Genomic DNA, 24,976 nt, shown 5'->3' with positions numbered 1-24,976 from the left:
TGTGTGGCCCTTTAGGGATTACAGTATTTTCATCTAGATCTTTTCCCTTGATCATCACAGAGATCCAGTGTGACAAGGAGTGTGATTATCTCCATTTTATGGATGGGAAAATGAAGGCTCGGTGAGACTGAACAGCTGGTGAGTGGTGGGGCTGGCATGTGAATTTGGGATCATATGACTCCTTCCTTCTGGCAACTGGTTCCTGGTTTGCAAGACACTGTCCTGAGCTTTCCAGGACAGAAACATTCGCCAAGGAGCTAGTGGGGAACAGAAAAGTACGTGAATTAATTATGTTGAGTCATGTGTCTGTCTGTCTTCTATCTTTGCCGGGAGGCAGACCTGTCACTGGCTGAACCCAGGACATTGCCTGAAAAGCAGCTTCATTGGAGACAAATTTTCAGATGGTGAGTCAAAAATGAAATAACTTTATTTCTCTAAAGCATCTCAAGGGTGCCCTTCACACTCTCTCCTACCACTCCTCCAGCAAGCACTCTGATCATTTGCTTCTCAGAGGCAATGCAAATCATTAATAGAAGTTAATTTACTGGATTGAAAGGAATTGCCGATCCATCCTATGTGTATGGCCCGATGGGCTCTATGCTGAGGCCTGGCAGTTCTCCTCCCCTCTCTGGGCCTCAGTTTCATGAGATGGACAAGGGGAAATGCGATACCATGGTGTGGGGCCTTTCCCTGAGCTGAGCAGCAGCAGAGCATGACCAACCTGTGGAATGGCTCTGACTGCCTCCATGCAGGGGCAGACCCTCCAGAACTTGGGCTCTTGCAGAATCCTCAGCTGGAACCATTCCAGCCAAGTATCCTACCAGCCACAGACATAAGGAGAATTTGGTGCAAGGGCGATGAAAGGCATGTGACATTTCCTCTGGGCTCTGGGAGGGTGAGGGCTCCAATCATATTTTAGGCAGCATCTTGGATAGCAGCAGGGAACCCCAACATCGACTGGGCTAGGGTTTAGGCTCTGGAGTCGGACCTTGCACGTTCAAATCCCACCTCTGCAGCTCACTGTTACAGGACCCTGGGCAAGCTTCTTCTCCTCTAGGAACCTCAGTTTCCTTATTTGGAGAGGGAGGAATCTAATCTCCCAGACGGTGGCTGGGTGGATGAAATAAGATAATGTACACAGAATGTGCTCAGGGAATGCCAGCACTTCTCTTGTGCAGTTCCCTTTAAGCCTCACTTGGACCATCTGCAGTGGATGCATTTCCTGGGTGCAGAAGCAGAGACTCCTAGGACAGATTCAATCCCTGTCCTCCCCACGGCCCTTCAGAGAAGTGAAGACACCAATATCTGTGCCACCATGAGCCCAGGCCAGCTTCTCTGGGTTGTCTACCCAGGTCCGTGGCCCCTCCCTGCATGGCCACCTCCTGTGCAGGCTACAGCGGTCCAACTCACAATCTTTGCCACAAATCCCAGGGGCTGCCGGTCAAGCCCTGAACACCACCCCACGCTGCCCCTCCTGCCCCACACTGGGCAGGGAGCTCCACAGAGCCTTTGTGTAGGCCTAGAGCTATATATATGGGGGCCAGGCAGGAACACCATTTCTAGACTCATCTCTGACCTTGCAATTTGTTGCTGTAAAGACTCCCAGGGGGATGAGTCAAAGCAGGCCAGGAACTGAGTCCAGCCAGCTCGGGAGGCAGGTGGGAAGGGGCTGACAGCCTGATGGAAGCCATACCACCTTTCTGTGGATGGTGGGGCTACAGCTTGTTCCCTGCAGTGGGCAGTGAATCCCCACTGAGCATCTGTCCTGGGGGCTGGGATCGACAAAGGCCCTATGTATGGGCTGGGACTCTGGCACTGGGTGGGGTGGGGAGGGCGGGGATTTGGTTGAAGCCACCATCAGCTTCCTGGAAGGAAAGCAGGTGGTGAAGGCCCAGGGTTTTTTGGAAAGCTCATGGTATTTCTCACTCACCTAGCCACAGAATTCTTAGAGAGGGAAGAATTTCATCCCAAGAAGCTAGGACCACCTCATACCTGCAACGGCTGTTTTCATGACAATCAGGAAGTGATAATCCAGCCTTCCTGAGCCTGCAGTCCCCAGAGTCTGGCTGAGATGGGAAAGGTCTGACTTCCATGAAGGCCGCTTGGAGGTGCAGAGGGGAGCACCACAGTGTCCCTTTGAGAAGCACCTCTTTTCATGAGCACATGCAGGCCAGCACTTTGAGAGGCAGCAAGCACAGATGGAAGTGCTTCATAGACTGAGCAGATGACATTTGTGATAGCAACTCAGACGCCTTTCCTATTCCTGGGCTCTGACCACCATGCTGGGGTCCTGAAGCATGGGAGCATCCCTGGAGGTGGCTGCAGCCCAACCGGCCATGCTGGGCAAAGTCCTCAGACATCATTTGAGCTTCTGCTTGCAAAATCATTACCATCCCTTTCCACTGCTTGCATTCTCTGCTTCTGCATGGTTAGCCAGGAGGAGGAAACCTGGGCAGTGTTTTCAAATTTCCAAAGGGTATGGAGTGTGAGGGACCCCCAAAAGGCAGAGCAGAGCCCACTAAGGAGGAGTCATAGGTATTTGGGGTCCAGGTGAGTGGTAAGAATTTCAGTTACACTTGGAAGCACGTAATGAGCTTCCCCTCCCTGGGCCAGGAATCGGAAGGGTGCTCCTCACCTGCACTTAGCAGGAGCACAGCCTCTGACGCCAGGGGACAGGGGCTGTCCTTGGATTCCCTCATGGCGAGGGAAGACAGGAGTCATGAAATACAGGGGGAGACCTGACGTGACCAAGGACCTTCAGCCATAGGACGCCTCTCTGCTCTGGCTCTCAGCCAGGTGCTCACAGCCTGCGGGCAAGACTAGCACCTACAGAACCAACTCTAGACGGTGAGAAAAGTGCCACGAGTGTTGAGTGCAGGAAGCTGGAGACGGCCAGACAGGCAGTAAGGAAGCCCATGGATGCACGGCTACACACGAGGGAGGGCTCACAGATGGCACCGTTTGAGCTGCACCTTGAAGGAGGCACAGGATTTTTCCAGATAGGATGTGGCAAGGAGGACAGAAGGAATGGGATCTGCATAGACTTTCCAGGGAACTGTGGGGAGTATGTGCAGGAGCTGCTAGACCACCAGTTGAGGGGACCAGGTTGAGGGTGGGGCAGAGGCCTCACTGTTGGAGACCAGAAAGGGAGGAAGAGTCTAGTTGTGTACGAAAGCGGGGAGATTTCAGACAAAATGAACCTGAAAAATAAAAGTCTCCTTCTAACGTGGTAAGAATTAGTTATTCTATGTCTCTCTTTTCACATGGCTAAACTCTTAGATGCATAAGAAATTTTTTCATCTGGCTTTTCACCTCTCCACATTAAACATAAGCATTTCCCTAGGTTGTTATAAACTCCTTGTCAACTTCACTTTTTAGTGGCTGCACATATTCCAGTTAACCAATTCCTATTTCCTAGACATTCAGGTTGTTCCCCGTCATTCAAGATCATAAACAATGCCTTTTCTGAATTCCATAACCTTGGTATGGACCCTCGGGACTGGGATTAGAATCAAAGGGTATGAACATAAACTTAAGACCTCTAATGCATTGTGGCAGGTGGCTTTCCAAAAGGCCTTGGGAGAGGAGTTTACGTACCATGACAGACACCCAGATTTCAGACACCCAGTCTCAGAGTGGGGTGGAGGGGAGGTACCTGAGTCATTCAAGGGGCTCTTGGCTAGGGGAAAGGTCAGCCCTTGAGGTCCAGGATGTGCCCATGGACTGTACTCTGTGAGTGCTAAAGCTGGGAGAACACAGCAGCCCTGGTTGCGTGCCAGCCTATCATAGCCATATGACTGGATGGAAACACTGAGCTCCCTCAGGCCCAATGGGAGCTGCTCAACAGATGGGTTTTCTTTTCTTTTTTAAGAAAGCTGCTTCTGCAATCTGAAATTTTGGCTTCAGTGAGCTAGAGCATCCCCAACAGGACCAAAACAGAGCCAGGCAATGAGATCATCTGGGCTGTCTCTGAATAATGGGGAGACTGGAACTGAGACCCTAGCAGCCAGACCCAGTATTTCCCCTTGGCCTGGCTTCCTTTCCCTCTAAGACTCTCATCATCTATGAGGAGCCTGGCTGTACGAGAAGAGAGCACAGCCCAAGAGCATTATCAGAAGCCCCCTGGCTCACCTGAGCATGCCAGAGACCAGTGCATTTACTCCCTTTACCAAAAGTGAATGTCAAATACAGATGAGCGGTCACCTCTGAGCAGAGCCACTGAAACCTTACCTGCCAGAGCTGGGATGGTGACCCGGTTCCACTCCCATGGCTGGTCGTACTCATCAGCAGGCCTGTCGTCGTCCTGGGGCAGCTTGCTCTCCCGCAAACGGGGGCTGACTGTGCTCTCTGAGTCCGAGTCAACGCTTTGGCCCTCTGGTTCATAAGGGGTGTCATATAACTGGATGCCTTTGTGATGGGACCGGACACTTTCCTGCCTCTGAAATTCTGCAGGCAAAAAGAAAGGAAGCAGAGATGTAATGAGTGTGCAGCACACACTTCCTCACCTGGGATCTGCCAGGTGACACCCACAGAAGTTCAGAGCCGCCAGCCAAGGAGCTGAGGGCAGCAGAAGAACAGGCCCCCTTTCCGTGTTTGTTCTCCCCCACCCCTTGAAGGCAGTGTCTCTGTTCTCACTAGGCAAGGCTTCCTCACAAAGATCTCAGGTTCTTGGACCTAATGACAGAAGAAACTCTTGGCAGCCATCTGCCTTCTCACTGCAGTCTTCAAGGGCAGGACCCAGAGGTGCACGTGATATTCCAGGTGTGTTCTGACACCAGCTCAGAAGAGCTCTCAGCACCTAGCAATACAGACAAGTGGGGGGTCTTCTCCACTAGGTCTGTTCCCCATCCTGTGGACTTTCATTCCCCATCTGAAAAATGAGGAGATTGGGCCAAGCGATCCTCAAGTTTTCATCAGCTCATATATCCATTTCAAAGGCCTAACAAGCCAAGAGCCTCCTCCCCAGGAGACCCAGGTTCACTGTTTCCTCCCATACAAAGCTCCATCAGCAACCCCTTCCCTATGTTTCTACCTCCCCCAGAACCTGCCTGTCTGCTAACACACTGAGCACATCTCAGGAACTTGAGAGCAGATATGCAGGTTCACTTCTTCTGAGAAGGGAAAGCTCTTAATCCTCGGGAGAGGACACCACTGCCTGGCCCCAGTGTGGGCTGAGGGGTGACTCTGCCGGTCCAGATAAGGCCCCAGATGGAACATTCATTTCAGTGGCTGCTCATCTCCAAGAGGCCAATGGTGGATGGAAGACAGATGCTAGGATGCTGCATTCAGGTGCGTCCTAGTCAAACTAGGACACTTTACCTCCTTTGATCACAAATACAAACTGTGTGCGGGTCTGCATGGGGAAGGGAGGGTTCACTTCAGAGGCTGCTCTCAGGAAGTCCACCGTTTCTAAAAGAGATACAACAGGCACCTAAATCACCATAATACTTACTCTGTGGCAAAGGGGCTCAGTGCAGAGCCTGTGAGGCGTGAGGCAGGAGTAGAGAGAGATGACCTTTGAATTGACAGCTCTGGCAAGTGCAAACAGGAGAGGGATGGCATTGGCTGTGGTAGGACCAGGGCAAGCCAAGACACTGAGGCTATAGAGAACGTGCTCACTGCCTACTTTCTTGCTTTATTGTGTGTGTGTGTGTGTGTGTGTGTGTGTGTGTGTGTGTGTGTGTGTGTGTGTGAAATACATATATGTATATATATGAAATATAACATTTGCTATTTTAACCATTTTTAAGTATACAATTCAGTGGCATTAAGTATATTTCTATTGTTATGCTGCCATCACCACCATCCATCTCTAGAACTTTTTCATCTTCCCAAACCGCAACTCTGAACCCATAAACACTAACTCTTCATTCCTCCCTCCCCCAACCCCTGGCAACCACCATTTAACTTTCCATCTCCACAACTTGACTACTCTAGGTACTGTATGTAAGGGGAATCATACAATATTTGTCTTTCTCTGACTGCCTTACTTCACTTAGCATAGTGTTTATAATAAGGGGCTTCCATGCTGTAGCATGGTTCAGAATTTCGTTTCTTTTTAAGGCCGAATAATACTCCATTGAATGAATGCCTTTTCACTGTCTACTTTTTGGAGCACTGGGTCCAGGGAGGTGGCAGTGAGGTGAGGCTGGATACAAAAGGGGTAAGGGTCACTGAGTGATCTGCTTAAAAGGACTCAAGGCATTCTTCAAATCACAGTTCTAATGGCATAAAGATATGGTAGAAATCCACAGGAGTCATGTGCCCTAAAGAACAGCTGACAAAACACATGAGGGACATCAGCCCTTCTGATCAAGAGCATTGCCTTTAGGCTGGGCTTCCTGACCCTAGGACAGCTCGTGGGGAGGACACAAATCCCAGCCCATATGCATGCCCTGATACAACACAGGCCAACTGATGCTGCGCCAGCCATCGTCAGTGCTACGTTAAGTAAAGTTATGGTAGTATTTCCCAAACTTCACTTAGTCACATACCAACTTCATGATTTTGCCATTTCTGAGTACCACCTGAGTTATTTACCATTTTTACTTATGTTGCCTCATTTTTAGAGTCAGTAAATTCATTTAAAGAGGAAACTTTACATCACATCCATAAGCCATTATTCTTTGTCAAAAATAGTTGACCAACATAACAAGAACAAATGAGAAGAGGAGCAAGGAGGTAGGTACTGTTCCCCGCTGGGCGGCTAGCCTAAGGCCTGCCTTCCCTCTGCGGAAAGGGACATGTGCAAATACTGAAACTGCTGGTAGCGGATGCAAGCAGCAAATGGAGTCACTTTCTCTGGCAAGTAATGACTTTCTCTTTTTAGAAAAAGAAAAGGGAAAACCTTCTTACTACTTGGTTCTCCAGCCACCTAAAGTCCTGTTTCCCCTAAGAAGATGTACCATACTTTGGCCAAACATGGCTTTATTGGGTCCTACGAGTACACTGGGATCATTTATTAGTTTTGAGGATGATGCTTTCCTTTTTATGGGGGAGAATAGGAAAAGACAAGAGCTATAAAAAGTAGGACATGGTCACTTTAAGGTGAAGACCAACTGTAAAGTACCATTGACAACTCAGTAAATTACTAACTCTACCAAACTATCTGATCTGCTCTGTGGAGTTGTCATCATCCATGTCACTTTTGTCCTGGTTCTAAGGACTGAAGTTTAGCCTCCTGTCCCTGTAGAATTCTGAGGGTTGAGGACACTGGGAATATACCTGGAGGCACTGACCTAGGAAAACCACTTCCTTTTCATCCTACTTCACAAGCAGAAGCAGCAACCACTAACATGCACTCTACAGTTTATGAAGTACTTTGCGTGCAAGTCACCATTTAATCCTGGGCACCACAAAGCAACTCACAGATGCATTTCTGTGGGGTCCCAGTGAAGGGGAGTATTCTTGTTCTCTTCCCCTCACAGAGCCTGGATTCAAACGGATATTGAGTGAATGTAGGGATAAATGAATGACAACTAATAGCCAGAAACCCCTCTTTACCCCCAAATTCTACTTAATTCATGTAAGTCCCTGACAACAGTGATAAAGTACCTGGAACAATATGCCAAATGCACATAGTTTAGTATTACATATTATTCAGAAGAGATGGATATTCTACATAAATACCAGCCTGAAAGGAAAACATGTGCAGTAAACAGATTAGCTATTAAATCAGAGGGACTTGTGCATATACCTCTCATACAGAATTTATTGTTCCAGGAGCATCTGTGCCTTAACAAAGCTGGGTTAGTAATGGCATGCAGTTAAGGCAGGGGATGTTAAAATGGTAATCATTAAAACAAGCTTCCTCCTGTAGTGCATGGTGAATTCAAATTTTCATTAAGACTGCAACAATAGGGAACAGTTAAGTAAATTATGGCACGCTAACTGGATGGAATATTAAGCAGCCATTAAAATGATAAATCTGAATAGCTACATGGAAAAGCATGTATGACATTATGCTAAATTAAAAAGTAAAATACAGATTGTTTATGTGTTGAGCAAACCGTATAATGTGGACTTTCTAAACAAGTCCCGGGAAATGTGAACAATGCCCCAAGGGAATTCTACTCCTTGCTGAGGAATTGTTAATAACATCACCACTTGCACACTTGGCCCATAATATCTAACCTCTGATGACAGTCATGTTTAAGTACAGATGTACGTGAATCAGAGGCCAAAAACCTGATACAGGAAACTGCTACTGTGTAGAGAAGAAGGGATTACTGCATAATTTTTTTTGAAAGTTGTTTTAAATGAATAAGGATGCTAGTAAAGAAAAAACGTAATTAAGACTGAAACACATGAAAGTAAATACAATTTAAAGCTCCTGTAAAGGAGCTGTGAGTGTTTTGGAAGCAGCTGCATTTCCCTGAGAAAATGCCCATTAGAGAGCATCTTTTCTCCCAGGAGAGGTTTGCCAAGAGCCCCAGGAAGTCAACGACCTTTGTGCCAGCCCAGCTCGCCATCTCCTGCCTAATGACCAGGCCATTCCTCCTTATTACTCAGACCGGTCTGTGATGGTGCAGAGACTGAGCTAATAGGGGAGCTTGGCACCATATGTTTTAAGTCACATGTTATCTGGACATCACCATCTATAAGTTCATGGAAAATGACCTTTAATATCAGCTGGCAGGCTGTGATTTCATGCCTCTTAGGCAGGGAACAGAAACATTAAATTGACAGGGTGGGGAATTCTGTTGTCCTCTGGAGTAGAAAGGTTCTCAAGTGGAACTACATGTGGGGAAAGAAACAACAAAAACAGAGCACTTTCTTTAGAACAGAGAATGTTAGGACTGGAAGGGACCCTGGGCACATTCACCAAGGGCACAGAGCCAGGTGAATGAGGCAGGTGTGGTGACCAAGGACTGAGGCCATGTGAAGAGGCAAGGGTCAGGGTGTTGGCAAACGAGTAGGGCATCATCTGGGCGGGGAACCGGGAAGGAGCTCGGCATAAACCAGGGGCCTCCTGAACGGATCTAACCAGGATTTAGAGCTCCTGAAGTCCACAGGCAACAAGCTGCCCTGCACTCCGGTGTCCACCACCTCCGTGCCTCCCAAATCCCCGCCCCCTTTCCTTTGCTTTGGCTGCCTGGAAGCTCAGAGTTAATTTTGATGCTTAACTTTAATAGCTATTTATGTTACCTTAGATACTGCATAGATTCAGTCACCCTTCCTTCTACAAGGATTCTGATTTCTATGATGAACAGCCTCATTAGATACATTTCTTTTTATTATGGACAGCCTCAAATCTTTAAGTTGAAAGCAGATGGACACATCTAAATGATAAAATACATTAACACTCTTTATGGTAAATATGTTTTACTAGTAAGAAGACTAGAAGAAACCTTTTCTTTACCTCTTTATCTTCCCTTCAGGAAGGGTAAAAGGAGGGCAGTGCTTGGCTTCACTCTGGGAGACTAAGGCCGAGGAAATAAGTGTGCACCCCCGGCATACCCAGCCTCCTCCAGTGGCACCAACGTCCACCGGTCCTCCAAGCCAGTCAGGCATCTACTGAATGGCCCAGCATGAGAGCTAGATGGAGATGAGTAAGACACAGTCCTGGGCCTCCGTGAGCCCTCAGTGACAGAGGGCCAGAGCCCCCCAACACAGTCAGAGATGGCTCAGGTTCCTCAAAAGGGAGCAGACGTGACACCCCAGCTCAGTTGGGGGAAACCTGGGAAGGCCTTAAAGAATTGAGACATGCAGTTACGGCACAGTGATGTGGCAGGGAAAACGGGCATTTGATGGAGAAAAATCAGAAGCAGAGGCAAAGGGGCAGGAAGCATGAGGTGTACATGGGGAAGGTAGAATGTCCAGGTACCCAGTGGGAGAGGAAGCTAAAGGCAGGTGGAAGTGCCTTCAGTGCCACAGGACAGCACCCACAAGTGTCTAAGGATTGGTGCCTAGAATCTCTGGCAGGGTGGAGCTGGGTGGGGAGAGACTGGCACAGACATGTAGAAGCCTAACTGGAAATGACAGACGCTGGCCTGTAGGCCCCTCACCTCTAATTTTCCCAGTTGGGCTTGTCTGAGAATCCACACCAGATCCCAAGTCACAGGTGGCTGAGTTCAGTAGGGATGTGTGGTCTGAGGAGGCCTTTATTCCCAGGCCCTGCCACCTCTTAGCCCAAGATACATCTATTCAGCCAGTGGTGGGTGTGCCTAGCTGTGCCATCAGACCTCTATCACATTGCTTTGAAGTCACCGGCATCTGTGCGCAAGATGCCAGGGATGTGGGTGGACTGGACTCAGAGTTTAGGACTGTGTTACTAGAATGATGCATTGGCCACCTGGAGAGAGGCAAACCCTGGGTCCAAGTGAGCACCAGGTTCAACAGCACACAGTGTGGTAGCTGAAAACACTGATACCACCAGCCTGCTTGGACCTGAATCCTGGCTCCAACAGGGCACCCAGGGCAAGTTGTCCCAGTTTCCTCATCTCTCAGAAGGATGTTATGAGGATTAAATTTATTCACATGCATTTGTGTTTAGGACAGCGCCGGAGTAAGGGCATCAGGGGCACTCCAGGGATGTCACTATTATCCAGTTACTAAGGCTGGGGCTTCCTTGGGTCGTCCCAAGACCCTTCCTCCTCTGAGATCGCCCTTTGTCCCCCAGAGCCACAGGAGGCCTGCTTACTGAAATCTGACAGGCCAAGCGTGCATTGGAAATGGAAGAGTTTCAACACAACCTCTGAGTCTACTTCCATTTTTGGATCCACAACTTGCGATTGTAGCTGCTGCTTTGGCAATCTCACGCCTCTGCCTGGGAGCCCCGCTCTCGATCAACTCTTGTGTGCAACATGAAACACATGGGGGAGGTCTCAGTGACCAGGAGTTTAATTGCTACATTTTACAGGTGGGGAAACTGAGGCCTGGGGAGGAGAAGAAAGTGACAGAGATCGGGCCCCTGATGCCCTAACTCCGGGAACAGGGCTCTCCCTCTTGCCTTTCCCAGATGCTTCCCGTCACCTCTAATTTTATCAGGCCATCTTGTTTTTAATTTTCTGGTTGCCAGGGCATCTATTTTGGTCAGACAGTGGGGTTAAAAAGCACACGCAGCACCAGAGACTGAGCGAGGAGCTCCAGAGGAATGGTGGGTGGCTGTTCCTAATCAGACACGCATCCAAACCCAGCACAACATCACAGGGAAGACAGGGACATTCTTCTCCCCATCTGACCTCTTAAAACAGCTGCTGGAGAAAGACCGTCCTCCTAGCTGGGGGGCTTCAACAGATGCCTAGATTCAGATATTCCGCAGAGGCCGAGGTGCTGGCACAAGGCAGCAGGAGTCCCCTCGGGCGCACACTGCAGGCCAGCAAGGGCATGGAAGGGAGAGTCAGAGACGAAGCCGAGAGATGGATTCCAACCCAACACAAGCAGGAGGTCCCATCTCCTCCTTTATCTAGTTTGGTTTCCGGAGCAGCCTAGAAGCCAGGGCATTAATTGGAGTTCTCTTACCATCTCTTTTCCAGGCGTGCACACAAACACCCAAGGAACAGAGGGTGAGCTCTGCAGAAGCTGGGGGTGTGGAACAAGAACAATGGTCACACGGGAGTGAGCAGAGCAGGCCTGTCACTGCCCACAGAACCGGTACCACTTGCTCTTTATGCTCAGCCCAAGGGCAAGGGGAAGGCTTAGGTCTGAGTCAGGGAGGCCAGTTTGTTCCCTTCTCTTAGTCATCGGTCCACTGATAGGGTTTTCCCCTGTTCTGTGGCACCAGAGGGGAGACGAGCCTGCACAACTGATGATACCACATATGCTTTCCTCACAATTTAAAAGGCACTCGGGCCTCTTTGCAGATCTCTTGGGTGCTCTCTGCAATTATGGCCCAAAGTGTCAGCCCTGCCTGTCCCTCTGTACTCCACCAGGGACTGCCTTCGCGTGCGAAGGCCTCTGAGCAGCTGTAGGCTTGAGTTCTGTCGCCATCCCCTGTGGAGACTCCCAGAGGTGAACTCGCTGCCCCCAGGCTCAAGCCAGTGTGTAAATGAGTCTCCATTTAGAGCAGCAACTTTCTCAGGACACAGCTTTCTGACTCTATGTCGACTGCAAGACTCAAATTCACAGGCAAGGGGGAACCTGCCTACTTTTCTTTCTCAAACATCCACTGAGCCTTTATTGTGTGCTAAGGTGCACTGCAGGCCAAAGGCTGAGCATTCCTGTGGTGCTAGATGAGGCCCCCCACTCCTGCACAGAACTCACAATGGGGCCACTACACTCCCCAAGCACTGAGTAACAGTCATAGTCACTGGGCAGCTGTCTGTGACAGGCCTGTCCTGTCCATCATTCCTCATCCCTATAATGCAGAGAGGCAAGTGCTACTGAGTTTTACAGTGCAGAAACTGAGGCTCAGCCAGGTTCTGAGGCTCCACAGGGACTGACCCAGTTCTGAATGTGCCCAAGTGCCCTGTCCATACTGGACAGAGCAGCTTGGTAGAGGCAGAGAGCAAATGTAGTCCCAGGGATTGTGAGAAACTTCAGGGAGGTGGCGTTTCACAGAATCCTACTGCAAGGAGGCTCCTCACCTGCCTGGAGTCTTAGCAAATGGCAGGCCAGGTGCAGAGTGCACTCGAGGAAAGGACAGAGGTGAAGACAAGGGCATCAGGAGTGAGGGCAACAAGGCAGGACAGGCACGAGTAAAGTTGTGGACAGAGAAGCTTGTGGGGTTTGGGATAAAACCAAATACGGTGAGTTGCCTTGGGCCCAGAGGGGGTGAGGAGTGGCTACTTAAAGGAGACTGAAGGGCCCTGTATGCCAGGAGGAGGGGTGTAGACTCGAATGGGGAGGAAACTGGAAAATGTGGACCAGGAGCCTGATCAGGTTTGTGCTTTGACGAAAAAAGGCCTTTTTAGAGGCCAGCAGGAAATACCAGGGCGCGGCAATCAGCTGCTGATGAACTGAAGGCTGACTCTCCAAACAATTAGGGCTCCACCCTTTCAACATGTGGATAAAGCATGCCAAGCACTCTAGAAAGAAACACGTACTCCTGCAGAGAGCCCCCACCCAAACATGGAAACGTGAGCTTTTCCAATGGCATAAGGGGCAGAGGTTGGGGTGGCACCAGCATCCTCAGGTCACCCTGAGAAGGGCAGGTGTCCTGTGCACTGCAGACAGAGGCCAAGGCCCAGCTGGGATTGCCCCAGGCCTCAGCAAACAGAGCCAGACTCAAGTCCAGCCTGTCTCTTCTGAATATTGACCGGCCATACTTCTAAAGAGGGCTAGCCACCCCACTGGTGCTATCTTCCAGTCTGCTGGACATGGTGAGGCCTCAGCATCCGGAGAGGCCTCAGGTCACACTAATGTGATAAAGCCACAGGGGACAGGCTTTCATGCCGGATGAGTCACAGCTACACTCCTCACCAAGCAGTGTCACCTGTCTGTTCTCACCGAACCATAGAGCAAGGCTTGGAAGAGCCAAGACCACAACCAACACCACCCCTCCACCCTCACCACCCCCACCCCCCACCACACACACACACACACACACACTGACCGGTAGGAAATCTGCAGCTCAGATAAGCTGAGTGGTTCAGGCAGTCTCAAAGGCTCAGCTCTCAGTGTGTGCTGAGAAGGACTGAGGGCCGAGTCCACACTGTGGGGGGTTATATGCCAAGTGCACTGCACTCAGTTCCTCATTTAACTTTCTCATCTCTGTTAGTGGGGCCACTGATACTGGCACTTGAAAGGCAGCCCAACCTCCTAGCCATGCTGCTGTCTATTCCACCTTTCCAACCCAAGTTGGTGCTCCCTCCACTTGACCAGGTCCAAAATAGCAAGAATGTGTTCAGCTCAACAAGAGAAGCTATCACTAGAAGAGCTGAGTCCTGGCTCCACTGTGATGAATGACAGCAGGTAGGTTAACTTCCTCCTTCTGGTCATGAGTTTGCTCATGAGGGTAACTTGAGTCTTCTGGGGTCTATCGGACTAGGACCACATACAGATCTTTACAGGAATCATTGTGGTCAGGTGGTCTGGGAGGAAAGCAGAGGGAGATACCATGAGGAAGAGATCTGATCAGCTGGAGGTATGCAAGCACATTCTGTATCTTTATAGAGGGGCAGTCAACACATGCTGCTGATCCCAGGGGGCTGGCCCTAAGCACGTGACTACAAACTGGCATCAGGTGCAGGGTGCCAGCCTCCCAGGGCAGAGCCAGGACCCTCTTCCAGGCATGGCCCTTTCCCCAATCTGTACCTGACAGCATGACTTGGCACATGCCAAGTTTGCAGCTGAATTGGTCACACCACACTTGTGCCCATCTGGTGGTGGTGGCAGCCTTGGGCTGGTCATGAGGTCACTGCCTCATGCTGAGGGGTGTTGCTGGCATTGGGCCTCATGCCTGGTGCAGCTGCCCAGCCGGAAGCAACTTGCTGAGGTCTGGCAAGCTCTCAGCCACAGCCTTCCTTGCTCTGGAACTGCTTCAAGAGGAACTAATCCCCCCAGGAGCTTGTAGACAACCCCAGCCTTCTGGGTGGTGATGACGAGGCTGCCAGCTTAGAACCAGCCTGGCCCTCCACTCACCAGCTGTGACCCTGGACAGCTGCTTGATCCATGGGGGCTGAGATTCCTCACAGGTGAGGCAGGAGAGGGTGAAACAGATGATCTCAAAAGCCTTTCTGGCTCCAGAGTCCCTCAGTCTGATTGTACTAAGAGTGGACATTTACACATGCTTCTTGTTCCAGCACTGGGGCTCTAGCATGTGAAGGATAAGGGGGCATACACAAGAGCACCCATCCTACCAGCCTGTGTGGGGTCCCTGACTTCAGCATCCTAACCGCCTTCCAGCAAACTCCTCCAAAAGTCAACCATGATACACAATGAGAACCCTCTTATATGAGCTCTATCCAATACAAAGTTGTGCTTTCTGGCCTATGATGACTGATTTTTATGTGCCAACTTGATTTGAACCACAGCATGCCCAGATATTTGGTAGAACACTGCTCTGGGTGTTTCTGTAAGTATATTTTTGGAAGAGATTAACCTTTAAATAAGTAGACTAAGTAAAGCAGATGGCCCTCTCTTGTGTGGTGGGTTTTATCCAATGAGTTGAAGACCCAAACAGACCAAAAAGACTCACTGTCCTCCGATTAACAGAGAATTCTTCCTTCCTGACAGCATTTGAACTGGGACATTGTCTTCTTTCCTGCCTTTGGACTGGAGTGAAGTAGCTCTTCCTGGTTCTTGGGCCTGCTGACTTTCAGACTGGAACTGCACCAGAGGCTCTCTGCTGTAGGGTGTAGGTCATCAGCTTGCTGATCACCTTGCAGATCTTAGGACTCACTGGCCTCCAGAACTGTGCAAGCCAAGGCCTCATAATAAATTTCTATCATCGGTTCTCTTTCTCTGGAGAACCCTGACTAATACATGCCTTTATGAGGAGTCCTTCCGCACATACCTAGCATGTGGTCCTAAGACAGGCTACTTGTCTAATTCCCCTTCTCAAGAAACAGTTCCTGCAAAGACTGGGCATCAACACAGAGAGCTGGGTCTGTAAGAAAACCTCTTTATCACAAACAGAGGGCATTTAACACTTTTCCTGACCCTGAAGAACAGGGATACAGCCAAGTACCAACCCCCTAAGAGGAACGTGTGATCCCACACTCAGGAGATAACAGCAGCAAAGCCAACTTGAGGCCAGGGATCTCGGAAGGGATTCCCACGTGGCCCACTTGTGACCACCTGCCACAGGCCAACCCAAATTTAACAAAAAGACCAATAGCAAGACTTCCTTATTCTATATAGCACTTTATTGTTCACAAAACCCTTTGAGTTATTTGGTTCTTATAACCATTGAACTGTAGGCAGAGCCTGGTAGGCAGAGATGGCATGCCCTATGGGCAAATGGGAAACCCAGCATTGAAGAGACTTGACAAAGTCACAGAGTGAGAAAGCAGCACGATTCCTACCCTATCAGTCTTTCCAATTTTACTGTCATGTCTTAAATTTCTCAGTGATACAGCACAAAAATACCTGATGAAGTCTTTTTGTTTGTTTGTTTAAAAGAGGACTGGGGAAGTGGGAGGTGTGTGTGGGATGCTGCTACACATAAGAATTAGGAACTTGAAAGCTGCCACTGTTCAGAACTACTTTTAAGCGGCTCTTTCCTGTCAACAGCAATTACAGATTACACCATCCATACAACTATCTCAAGAATTATTTGGGAGGAAACATCTGGATAATGAATGCTTTATGATGGAAAACATAAGAACAGCCCCTAAAAAGGTGTCCTGAAGAGATTCCATTCCATGTGAAAGGCATCATCAATGCCTGGGACATGCAAGCAGAGACACCTTGAGACTCTTGGTGGGGACAGCCATCTCACTGCTGGTGGCCTTTTCCAACGGGCTTCCCTCTGTGGTGCCCCAGCCTGAAATGCTGCTGCCCCAGAGCTCCAAGTCCCAGGTTTCTGTTCCACTGGGGACACCATATGCTGAATCCCAAAAACGTGCTAGTGGTGCTACAGCGGCTCAAGATGAATCCAACACCCTCATTAGCACTTCCTTTCAAGAAGCTAGGAAGGTGTCCCTGACATCTCTTACTAACCCCAGGTCCTCAGAGTTAGTGGTCAGCCCAGGGACCCTGAGACTCTCTACTACCATTTTAGCCATTTACAAGCTCAGCTCCCATACCCACAACAGCTTCTGAAGGCCAAGTTCAAATCCAATCCATTTTGATATATTCCTGTGATTCTGAGTTCAGAACCAGGTTCCACAGATGCTCTGTAAATAATGGTTGAAGGAACAACATAGACAGCCTTTTGAAAATTTAGCTTTTAAAACAAAAAAATATTTTAGAAACATTAATTTAGGAAGGGAAGGGTATGCATAGGCTGGTGGAGGGAGTATGAACTGGAAATGGCCTTTTCAGAGATAAAATTGGTGGCTCTAACAAAAATTAAATACCTTATGGCTTGAAGTTTTGGAAATTGCTTCTACAGAAATACTCAGATCCACATGCAGAAATAAATGTACATGAATGTTTGCTATAAAATGTAATGAAAACCTGCCAACAAGTTAAAAGTCTGTAATGAGGGGAATATACTGTGCTAGTCACATCATAGAACCATTCAAAGAAACTAATGACCTAGGACAAGATCTGTGATGTGAAATGATATTTAGAATGATAGCATTTATGTAGAAAAATTTCTGTAGTATGTAGAGATATATATTTTTATAAGTGAATGGGAAAAGGTCTAAATGAATACACAAATTATTAACAACTCCTGTCTCTGGCAAGATATTTTAGTTTTTATTTTCTATCTGCCTGTATGTTGAATATTCTTGCCCACAGTATATTTTTTTAAATGTAATAATTTTAAAAAATTTTAAAGAAGGAAGCTTCATGTGCTGACTGGGCACAGAAAACCATCCTCTTTATTATTACAATTTGTGACAGCATTCATTAAAAGTCTACTTTGCACCAGGCATTGTATCAGGAGTTTTATATTAACTCCAGGACAGATGAGGAACTGAGGCAAGCAACAGGAAAAGTCGGTGAGAGAAGTCATATGGAGGAGCTGGGATGTGCCACACCTGCTTTCATCAGTGCACACTGCCTGTATCCTCCCTGCTGCTGTCGAGAAGCAGTGAGCCTGTGGAATTCCTTCATCATCTACTTTAAATACTGGTGGAACAGGCTTTAGAGCAACAGCTTTTGCTTTTGTGACTGTTTCTAAACAATTTCCATTTCTTGTCATGTTTACACATTTGAAATTTAGGAAATAGAGTTCAGAGGAAATTATGCTTTGGTTTTTAATTCTAAGATGTACATTTTAATTATAACATAACCCCAAGCATATTCCTGGTCATCTGTGGAGGCACTCAATTTTTAAAGACACATGAAAGAACTGTTACTTATGGTCTCAGCACCATAAACAACGAAAGCTTTCCGAAAACACACAGCTATGAGGACAGGCCTCATCACTCTTTGGGACCCACGGTTTCACTGCAATGGGTCCCCACTCTTCCCTGGGCTTCGTACCTTTTCTTCTGAGACACAAATCAAGGTAATTCCCATCAACCAATGATGATCAGCAAGCTGTGAACTAAAAATCAACCTGATGATGATGATGGCAATGCCCTTTGGGGAAGGCAAGTACTCAGGGATGAATGGGATCTAGACCTTAATGCCCAGTTATGGAGGGGATCCGAAGGAATTACAAGCAGCACAAGTTCTTACCCACAGGACTGAACCAGGATTCCACACTCTAACACAAGAAATGTGCTTCAGGACGGGACCGTGCACCCTAACTCTGGAAACCCACAGGGCTTAAAGGGAGTGAAGGAGGAGGTCCAGAAACGGCAACTAGCTTTGCTAGTTCATTCTTTCACTCACTTGCCCTCCTAAGCAGCCGTGTTGCTGGTTTATGGGTAAACACTGATCAATCAAACTTGGTTCCTGCCCTAGAGAAACTCACAGAATAAAAATACAGTCTTTTGGCTATTGAGTTAAGTGTCTCATCTACTCTAGTACTGCCAGACTAAGAGGCTAACACTTTATTGGTAAGGCAACAGGGAGTTATCAAAAGCTTCTAAAGAGGCCAAGGAGTGAGCAGGGACCCCAGGTCTGTTGGACCACACCTAACCTTGTGCCTGGGGATCATCCAGTTAGCCCCCCTAGGCCAATTTCCTCAGACTGTAGGCTGCCTTCTCATTGCTACCATGCCACAGCACACAGGGTGGCATAAATGAACCAAACGATGACAGTATACTGTATCAACCACAGGCCCTATCCCAAGTGTTATCTGTAGGGTCCCTGAGAGCCAGAATCAAATGCTACAGGTGCCAGAGATGGATATAGGGTCTTGGAAGCACCAGAGTCTGAATGTGTGTACACACTTACATGTACAAATATAGGTACACACATGCACAGTCACACAGTCACATGTTAGGCCCTCTAGCACCCTAATGCCTGAACACCTCACAGCCTCCTACCCACCCTGGTCAGCAGTTTCTTCTGCTGGAGTTTGGGAGGTGGGTAGGGTACAGGGGTCAGAAGCATTTCTTTTCAGATGCATGTGTGCCACAGGCTGAGGGACTGGTGAAGAGACGTTAATAAAATGACAAGCAGCAGTCCATGTCACCGCAGACAATCGAGGCTTGCTCAAGACTCTTCCTCTTCCTTTTGCCTGGAAGGAGATGAGGCGTAGCACCTGCCTTTTGGATTAAGTCTTATGACCAGTGAATGAGAGAGGGGGTGGGTGGGGTGGGAAAGGAAGCCTACTTGAGTGTGTCTTAAATTGGAAGAAGGAGGAAATCACAGGGAAAAAAATGAACCAAGCTAAAAATAAGGCAGCTCCAACATTACTGCTAGACAGAAAATAGAACCCCAGCTAGGCAGGGAAACTGAAGTGGTATGAAACAGAAAATATAAAAGTCCCACCTAAAAATAACTGGGAGTACTCATGTGGACTCACCATTGAGAAATACAGACTTTCTGATGTGAGCCTGAGGCTGCAGACTCACTTGGTAGGGAGGGGTTGCTGTCGTCTGGAATCGAAGGTTCTCTTCCAACCATGAAGCTGACAAGACAGCACTGAGCTCGACCCCAAGAGCATTCCTATCTGTTGGCTCAAAGACCTATAGAAAACACAGAGCCCAAAGGCCTGTCTGAAGCTGTGACGCAGGAGCCTGGCCTGCGCACTGCCAGCAGACCCTGGGCCTCTCCTGGCAGCTTCTTCATCTATAAAGTGATTAAATGTTAGGCGGCTGATTGACCTCAGTTGTTCACATATTTACTCAATCACCCTTTTTCATGTTGTTCCCTTATAAAATGTTTCTACATTTTATATTTATATATGGCTATACCATATGTAAGTTCAATGGGAGAGAGTAGCAAGTATCCATGGAATCAGCCGGCCACTTCTGAGCTGCGTGACCTCAGTGAGTCCTCCAACTTCTCTGGGCCTCTAGCTCAACAGCCAACTGATGTCACTAGACTTGAGCCCTGGGCACTGAATGTTACTGTCTTCTGTCCCATCCCTCACTTCAGACCTTGGCCATCTTGTACAAATGCAAATATAATTCAAATGATTAACCTCTCACTTCCCCCGATAATATAGTACTTCAATCCGAGGTACCAACTATGTTAGCAATTGGTATGCACATTTTGGAACCAGACTTGGAAGACTTAGGTTCAAGCCTTGGCTCTGCCATTTACCAGCTCACACCCTATAGGCAGTGACTTGCCCCAACTTGGCATCCTCTCTTGTGGAGTGGGGAGAATACTAATATCAACTTCATGGGCCTGTTATAAAATAAAACCAGACAAAAGATATAAAAGAGCCTTGTAAACCATAAAACCCTATGCAGATGTTACAGATTAGAGTGACACATGCATACATATGCACAGACACACAACCTTATTTCTAGCTGACTTCTGGTATAAATGACTCGCTATTCAATAGGTTTATGTCCACAAGGAGAGGACATCTCATTTCATTTTTCTTTCATAATATCAGTTGTAATCAGTGTCTTTCACTGATGCTGAACAAACAGCATCTCACTATTCAATATTCTCAATATTTACCCCCAAAAGGAAGGATCCTGCAATATATGACAGGGTTCAGAAAAGGCATGATCTGATTCCAGGGTTCAGAAACATGATCCATTTTTTGTATGGCACCCACCACTGAACAACTTGGAAATGCTCTGGGAAAAGGAGTACCTTTATGTTCTGTATGAACCCCTAATAACTGGAACCAAAGCTTTCTTCCTGAGTGTTTCATTATATCATCTGCTTGAGTTTGGCACTTTTCCACTATCTGGGAACCTACAAAAACTGATGTGATATGACAGCTGAGTCGGTGCTGCAAGACAAGCTTCCTTGCTCGGAAATGGGGGAGGGGTGGTAAGAGCTGTGGGAAGGAGAAGGGGGGCAGCGGCAGCTGTCACATTACAGCAGCACCATGCAGACACGCACTTCAGATTTCACTCACGTCCTCCTGATGTCGGGAGGCACCAGCCACAGGCCACATGACTGGGGGCTCCGCTCATCCTGGTGTGACAAAGAGGCTGTGCCTCCCAGGGGAGGTCCCATCCTGCCTAGGAATCTCTCGACTCCGCTTCAGTGCAAGCTTGCCTCTTTGTTTAAACCTGTTGGCCTCTGGGCCTGATATCTCAACCACCTGCCCACCACTGACTGGGAGAAGGCTCGGCTGCCAATTCAGAGGGGCAGGCAATCGAGTCCTCCAGCAGCCCCTGGCCACTGGCTGCTGTTCTATAAAAATGCTCCTCTGAAGGTGGTGGTCACAGCATGCTCCAAGCCTAAGGGAGGGCAGGACCTCGGGGGTCCTGCTGAGGAGCCTCCTGTCACTAAAGCCCATCAAAATCATATTCATCCTCCAGTTGGAGGAAGACTCCCTCTGCCAAGCCTGCTTTCCTCACTGACATCAAGTACACTAATAGCAGGAGTAATATTGTAAGGGAATGGGGAGGAGCAGCAGAGAAAAGAGGGGTCCTCAGAACCAGGAGGGGAACAAACATATCGGGAAAACCCACAAGCACGTGCAGAGGCCCTAGTTACACCAAAAGAGAACTGGCTGATTCCCCATCATTCTTACCTGCTTCATGGAGAAGGTCGCTGTCATTAAGACCCTCAACTGCACTGTGTTAGATCTGCCAGAAGGAATGGCTTAAGATCAATTACTCTAAGAGCCAAATCTTCATCTTAGGCAGATGTCTTTCAATATCCAATTGGCTCACATCCAACAGTTCTATACAATAGGTCAAATCATTCTGTTTCCTAAGGGTTTAATTTGCAACTAATTCCTCTTCCAGGGTTCACCAGGAAGCTCCTGCTGTTTAAAATGAGATGTACTGGGGTGCTTTGTGGAGATTTTTCTATATGGTGGACAACCTGAAATGGCTGTTTTGAGAAATGTCCAAGCTGGAATGACTGCAGTCATTCTTTGTGCCCATAGCCAGCCACAGTCTGCAGGTGGGCGTGGATGCAGGGGGCCCTCCTGTTTCCACAGGCTCAACTGAGCATCTCAGTTTTTAAGAGGATCTTCAGATTTAAGCCCACCTCTGTCCTTAACCCACCTCTGTCCTTACAACTGAGAAAAGCTTCCCAGGTTGCTTCCTGCATGTGACTTGAGAGCTCAGCAGGGGCTCCCAGCAGAAGCTCCATCAGGAGAGGGCAGCATAGGGGCTGCATAGGATGTAGTTGTCCTGACTGCCTAGACCTGCTTTAAGGACCTGAACAATGCAGCAGTTCTTAAAAATATTTGGTAGGTCAACTAGCACTTAAGTAAGAGCCTAAAACCCTTATCTGTACAATACTGGCAGGCTCCCTATCCCCTGAATGCTGGGCAGATTCAGAGTCACAAATGTCAGCATGTCCCTTCTTTCAGGCCCCGGGCCAAGGTCAGGGTCTGCTTCCACTGCCCACCCCCTCAGGTCCCTCCCCCCTTCCCCCCTAGCAATAACCTTTCTTTTCAGCTCCTTTCAACACCCCAAGGCTTCGATCTCACCTCCTTCAATTGCAGCACCCTAACCACCCTGGGGAGGCATTGTGTACCTGGCTCCCCCTCTAGCCCTGACTATCCATCCAAATCACATGTCAATAAATCACATAAGGCCTTAAGACATTTCTTTCTTTCTGGCTTTAACTACCATGTGACTCTATGTCCTCAACTTCTTATCATGGGCCAATCTATGTGCCCCAAGTGGCCCAGTGCCTGCCTGGTACCAGTGGGGTCTCAATGAACTCAATGATTTGATTCGGGGAAAAGATAAGCTGAGAGGTGAGTAGTGGATGGGGTAGTTTATGTTCAATAACTCCTGTAGTCCTTGGGATAAAGGCCAAATTCCTTCCAGGGGCTCAGAAAGCCCCTGTCACCTGGATGTCAAACAATCCAGCAGTCACACACCTTCCTACACACCATGATGCTGCAGCCACGTAGGCCACTCAGGGTTGCTGTCTTCACTTCTGGGCATGGCACAGGCTGTCTCGCCCCCTGCAAGGCTACCCCGTTTCCTCCTTTACACAGCACCCCACCTCTGAGCTCCCTCAAGAACCAGCTCAGCACCTGTGAAATCACTGGTGGGTCCCAGGGCCACCATGCTTGTCCCCTCTTCCTGGCCTGATTTTCTCTCAAGACTTGGGTCAAACTGCAATCCTAGGAAGCCTTTCCTGCCTCTTCTTCCCTCAAAACCTGCGTGAGCACACCATCTCTGTGGGGCCTCCAACCCGTGAAGTAGAGTCCAAGGTACTTTGGTGTCTGATCTGGATCCTAAGCTCCGTTCCTGGCTGTCATTTATGCCAGTGTCTTTGGTGCCTGACACAGCGGGCTGCAAAGTGACTGCTGAATGGACAAAACTCCCCTGGAGCACTGCCATCCTGCTCCTAATCATATTATCTTTGAGGCTGACCTGAGAGGTCCCTCAGCCCTCACCTGAGCCACAGAGATGGAAGCTGCAGCATCCCTGCTTCTTTATCCCAAGGCTAATGGTCAGAATGTCGAGGTGGACAGAAGCTTCTCACTGTGTGACAGAGGCAAGCGGGAGAAAGAATAACAGGGCCTTGGGAAACTGAGATCACAGCAGGAGATCCTGCTGAGGGGCAGAGGGCCCTGAAATGGGGTGGAGGGGGGGTGGGGGGGTGTATTGGTGAACACAAGCCATATTCCTCCTGGCTCATGATACCCACTGAGTACAGCCAACAGACTGGAGGCAGGAAAGCCGTGTGATAGACACTTGCTGCATTTTGCTGTGGCAGAGCTTCTTTCCCTTGTACAGTGATACCCTGCTCACCTCCCACCTTGTAAAGGGAAACACAGTGGGGATTTACAGCATTCCTGTTGCTCTGAGATGGCAGAGTTACGATTCCAAGGCACCAGTGACCAGCAGCAGGCAGCCGCAGCTCAGAGGCAGGGAGGAGGGACGCTCCGGGGCCGGGGTCAGACCAGACTGCTACCCTGCTGGTCTGGGCTTCCCACCCACAAATGGCTCCATAGACTGCAGACTTCCCAGAACTGCAGACGCCCCAGAGACTCATGACATCTCCCCCCAGAGCCAGACGGATAGTCTCTGTGTTGCCTGTTTTCAAATTCAGGAGGCCATATGCTCCAATAGCCTCAAAAAACATCTTTCTGTGTGTGTGCGCCACTCATTTTTCAAGGACAAACAGGAGATCCAGCAGTCCAACTGATTACTACATTTGCAGTCATTAAACCAACTTCAAGCTAAGGCTAAGATGGATGCAGAGGAAAGGCCCATTTTCATCCTGTTTCAACAAGTTCTTTCTGAGTCTGAGCCCATGCTGGGCTCTGGAGAACCACCCGAGTCACCTGGGCCCTGCCCTGGTTGCTGGAGGAGACAGAGGCTTGCTTAGGGGAAGGCTTCTGGGAGGAGGCCACAGTGAGGAGCGACACAGGACAGCTAGGAGTGCTAGAGGTGCTGCCGGAGGCCCTCAGAGGGGAGTGTGGAGGGAGGTGCAGCTTGAGGAAGGCCTGGAAAGTCTGGACTTGGATCTGTGGGACCAAGGGAAGGTCTCTGAGCAGGAGTAACCCCAATAGGCTATGCCTGGGAGAATCATCTGGTGAGAGTGAGAGTGAAGGGCGAGTGGGGACTGGCACATGGCCCCTCCCTTGGTCCCTGAACCTCCTATTAGGCTACCCACCCCCCGAGAGCTCCCCCCTGTGACGGTGAAAGTGCGCCACAGATTTGAGGTTCCCCAATACCCAGGAGCTCAATGGCTGTCCATCTCCACTAGCATGATGCATGCGCAAAATGACAACCCTGCAAAATGCATTAGAAAAAAGTGTTTTTAAAGAGAGTTCAGCACAGTGAAATTATGCTCCATTTGGAAGCAGCCTCCCTGCAGACATTCCCCCAGGGAGTCTAGCATGACTTCGGCTCACAAACAGGTTTCCAGGGTGCTGAGTAGCAGATGCTGACACCAAGCACCACATGCCATGCAGAGGTCTGTTCACAAAGGCCCCTGAAGACTCATGCAGCCCCAACGGCCAGCA

At 48.8% G+C, this 24,976-nt stretch overlaps 1 protein-coding gene across 9 annotated transcripts in view; it reads right to left on the bottom strand.

Annotated features, from left to right (window-relative positions):
• SHB (SH2 domain containing adaptor protein B) overlaps positions 1-24,976 on the bottom strand; it is a 126,791-nt gene that overhangs the window by 38,616 nt on the left and 63,199 nt on the right. For 8 of the 9 annotated variants that reach the window (XR_012127261.1, XR_012127256.1, XR_012127259.1 and 5 more), the window contains exons 3-4: positions 5,320-5,409; positions 4,231-4,446 (exon numbers count right to left, since the gene is read on the bottom strand). Coding sequence is in view for 5 of the 9 variants with exons in the window: in XM_073227355.1 (XP_073083456.1) it covers positions 4,231-4,446; positions 5,320-5,409 (306 nt within the window). In the remaining 4 variants the exon portion in view is untranslated. The remainder of the gene's footprint in view (positions 1-4,230; positions 4,447-5,319; positions 5,410-24,976) is intronic. The other variant, XM_017673840.3, reaches the window with a different exon arrangement.

The sequence above is a fragment of the Manis javanica genome, chromosome 2 (assembly GCF_040802235.1).
Source record: "Manis javanica isolate MJ-LG chromosome 2, MJ_LKY, whole genome shotgun sequence".
Classification (NCBI taxonomy): Eukaryota; Metazoa; Chordata; class Mammalia; order Pholidota; family Manidae; genus Manis; species Manis javanica.
Note: the sequence above shows the minus strand (reverse complement) of the source record. Positions and strands in the feature narration are given on the sequence as shown.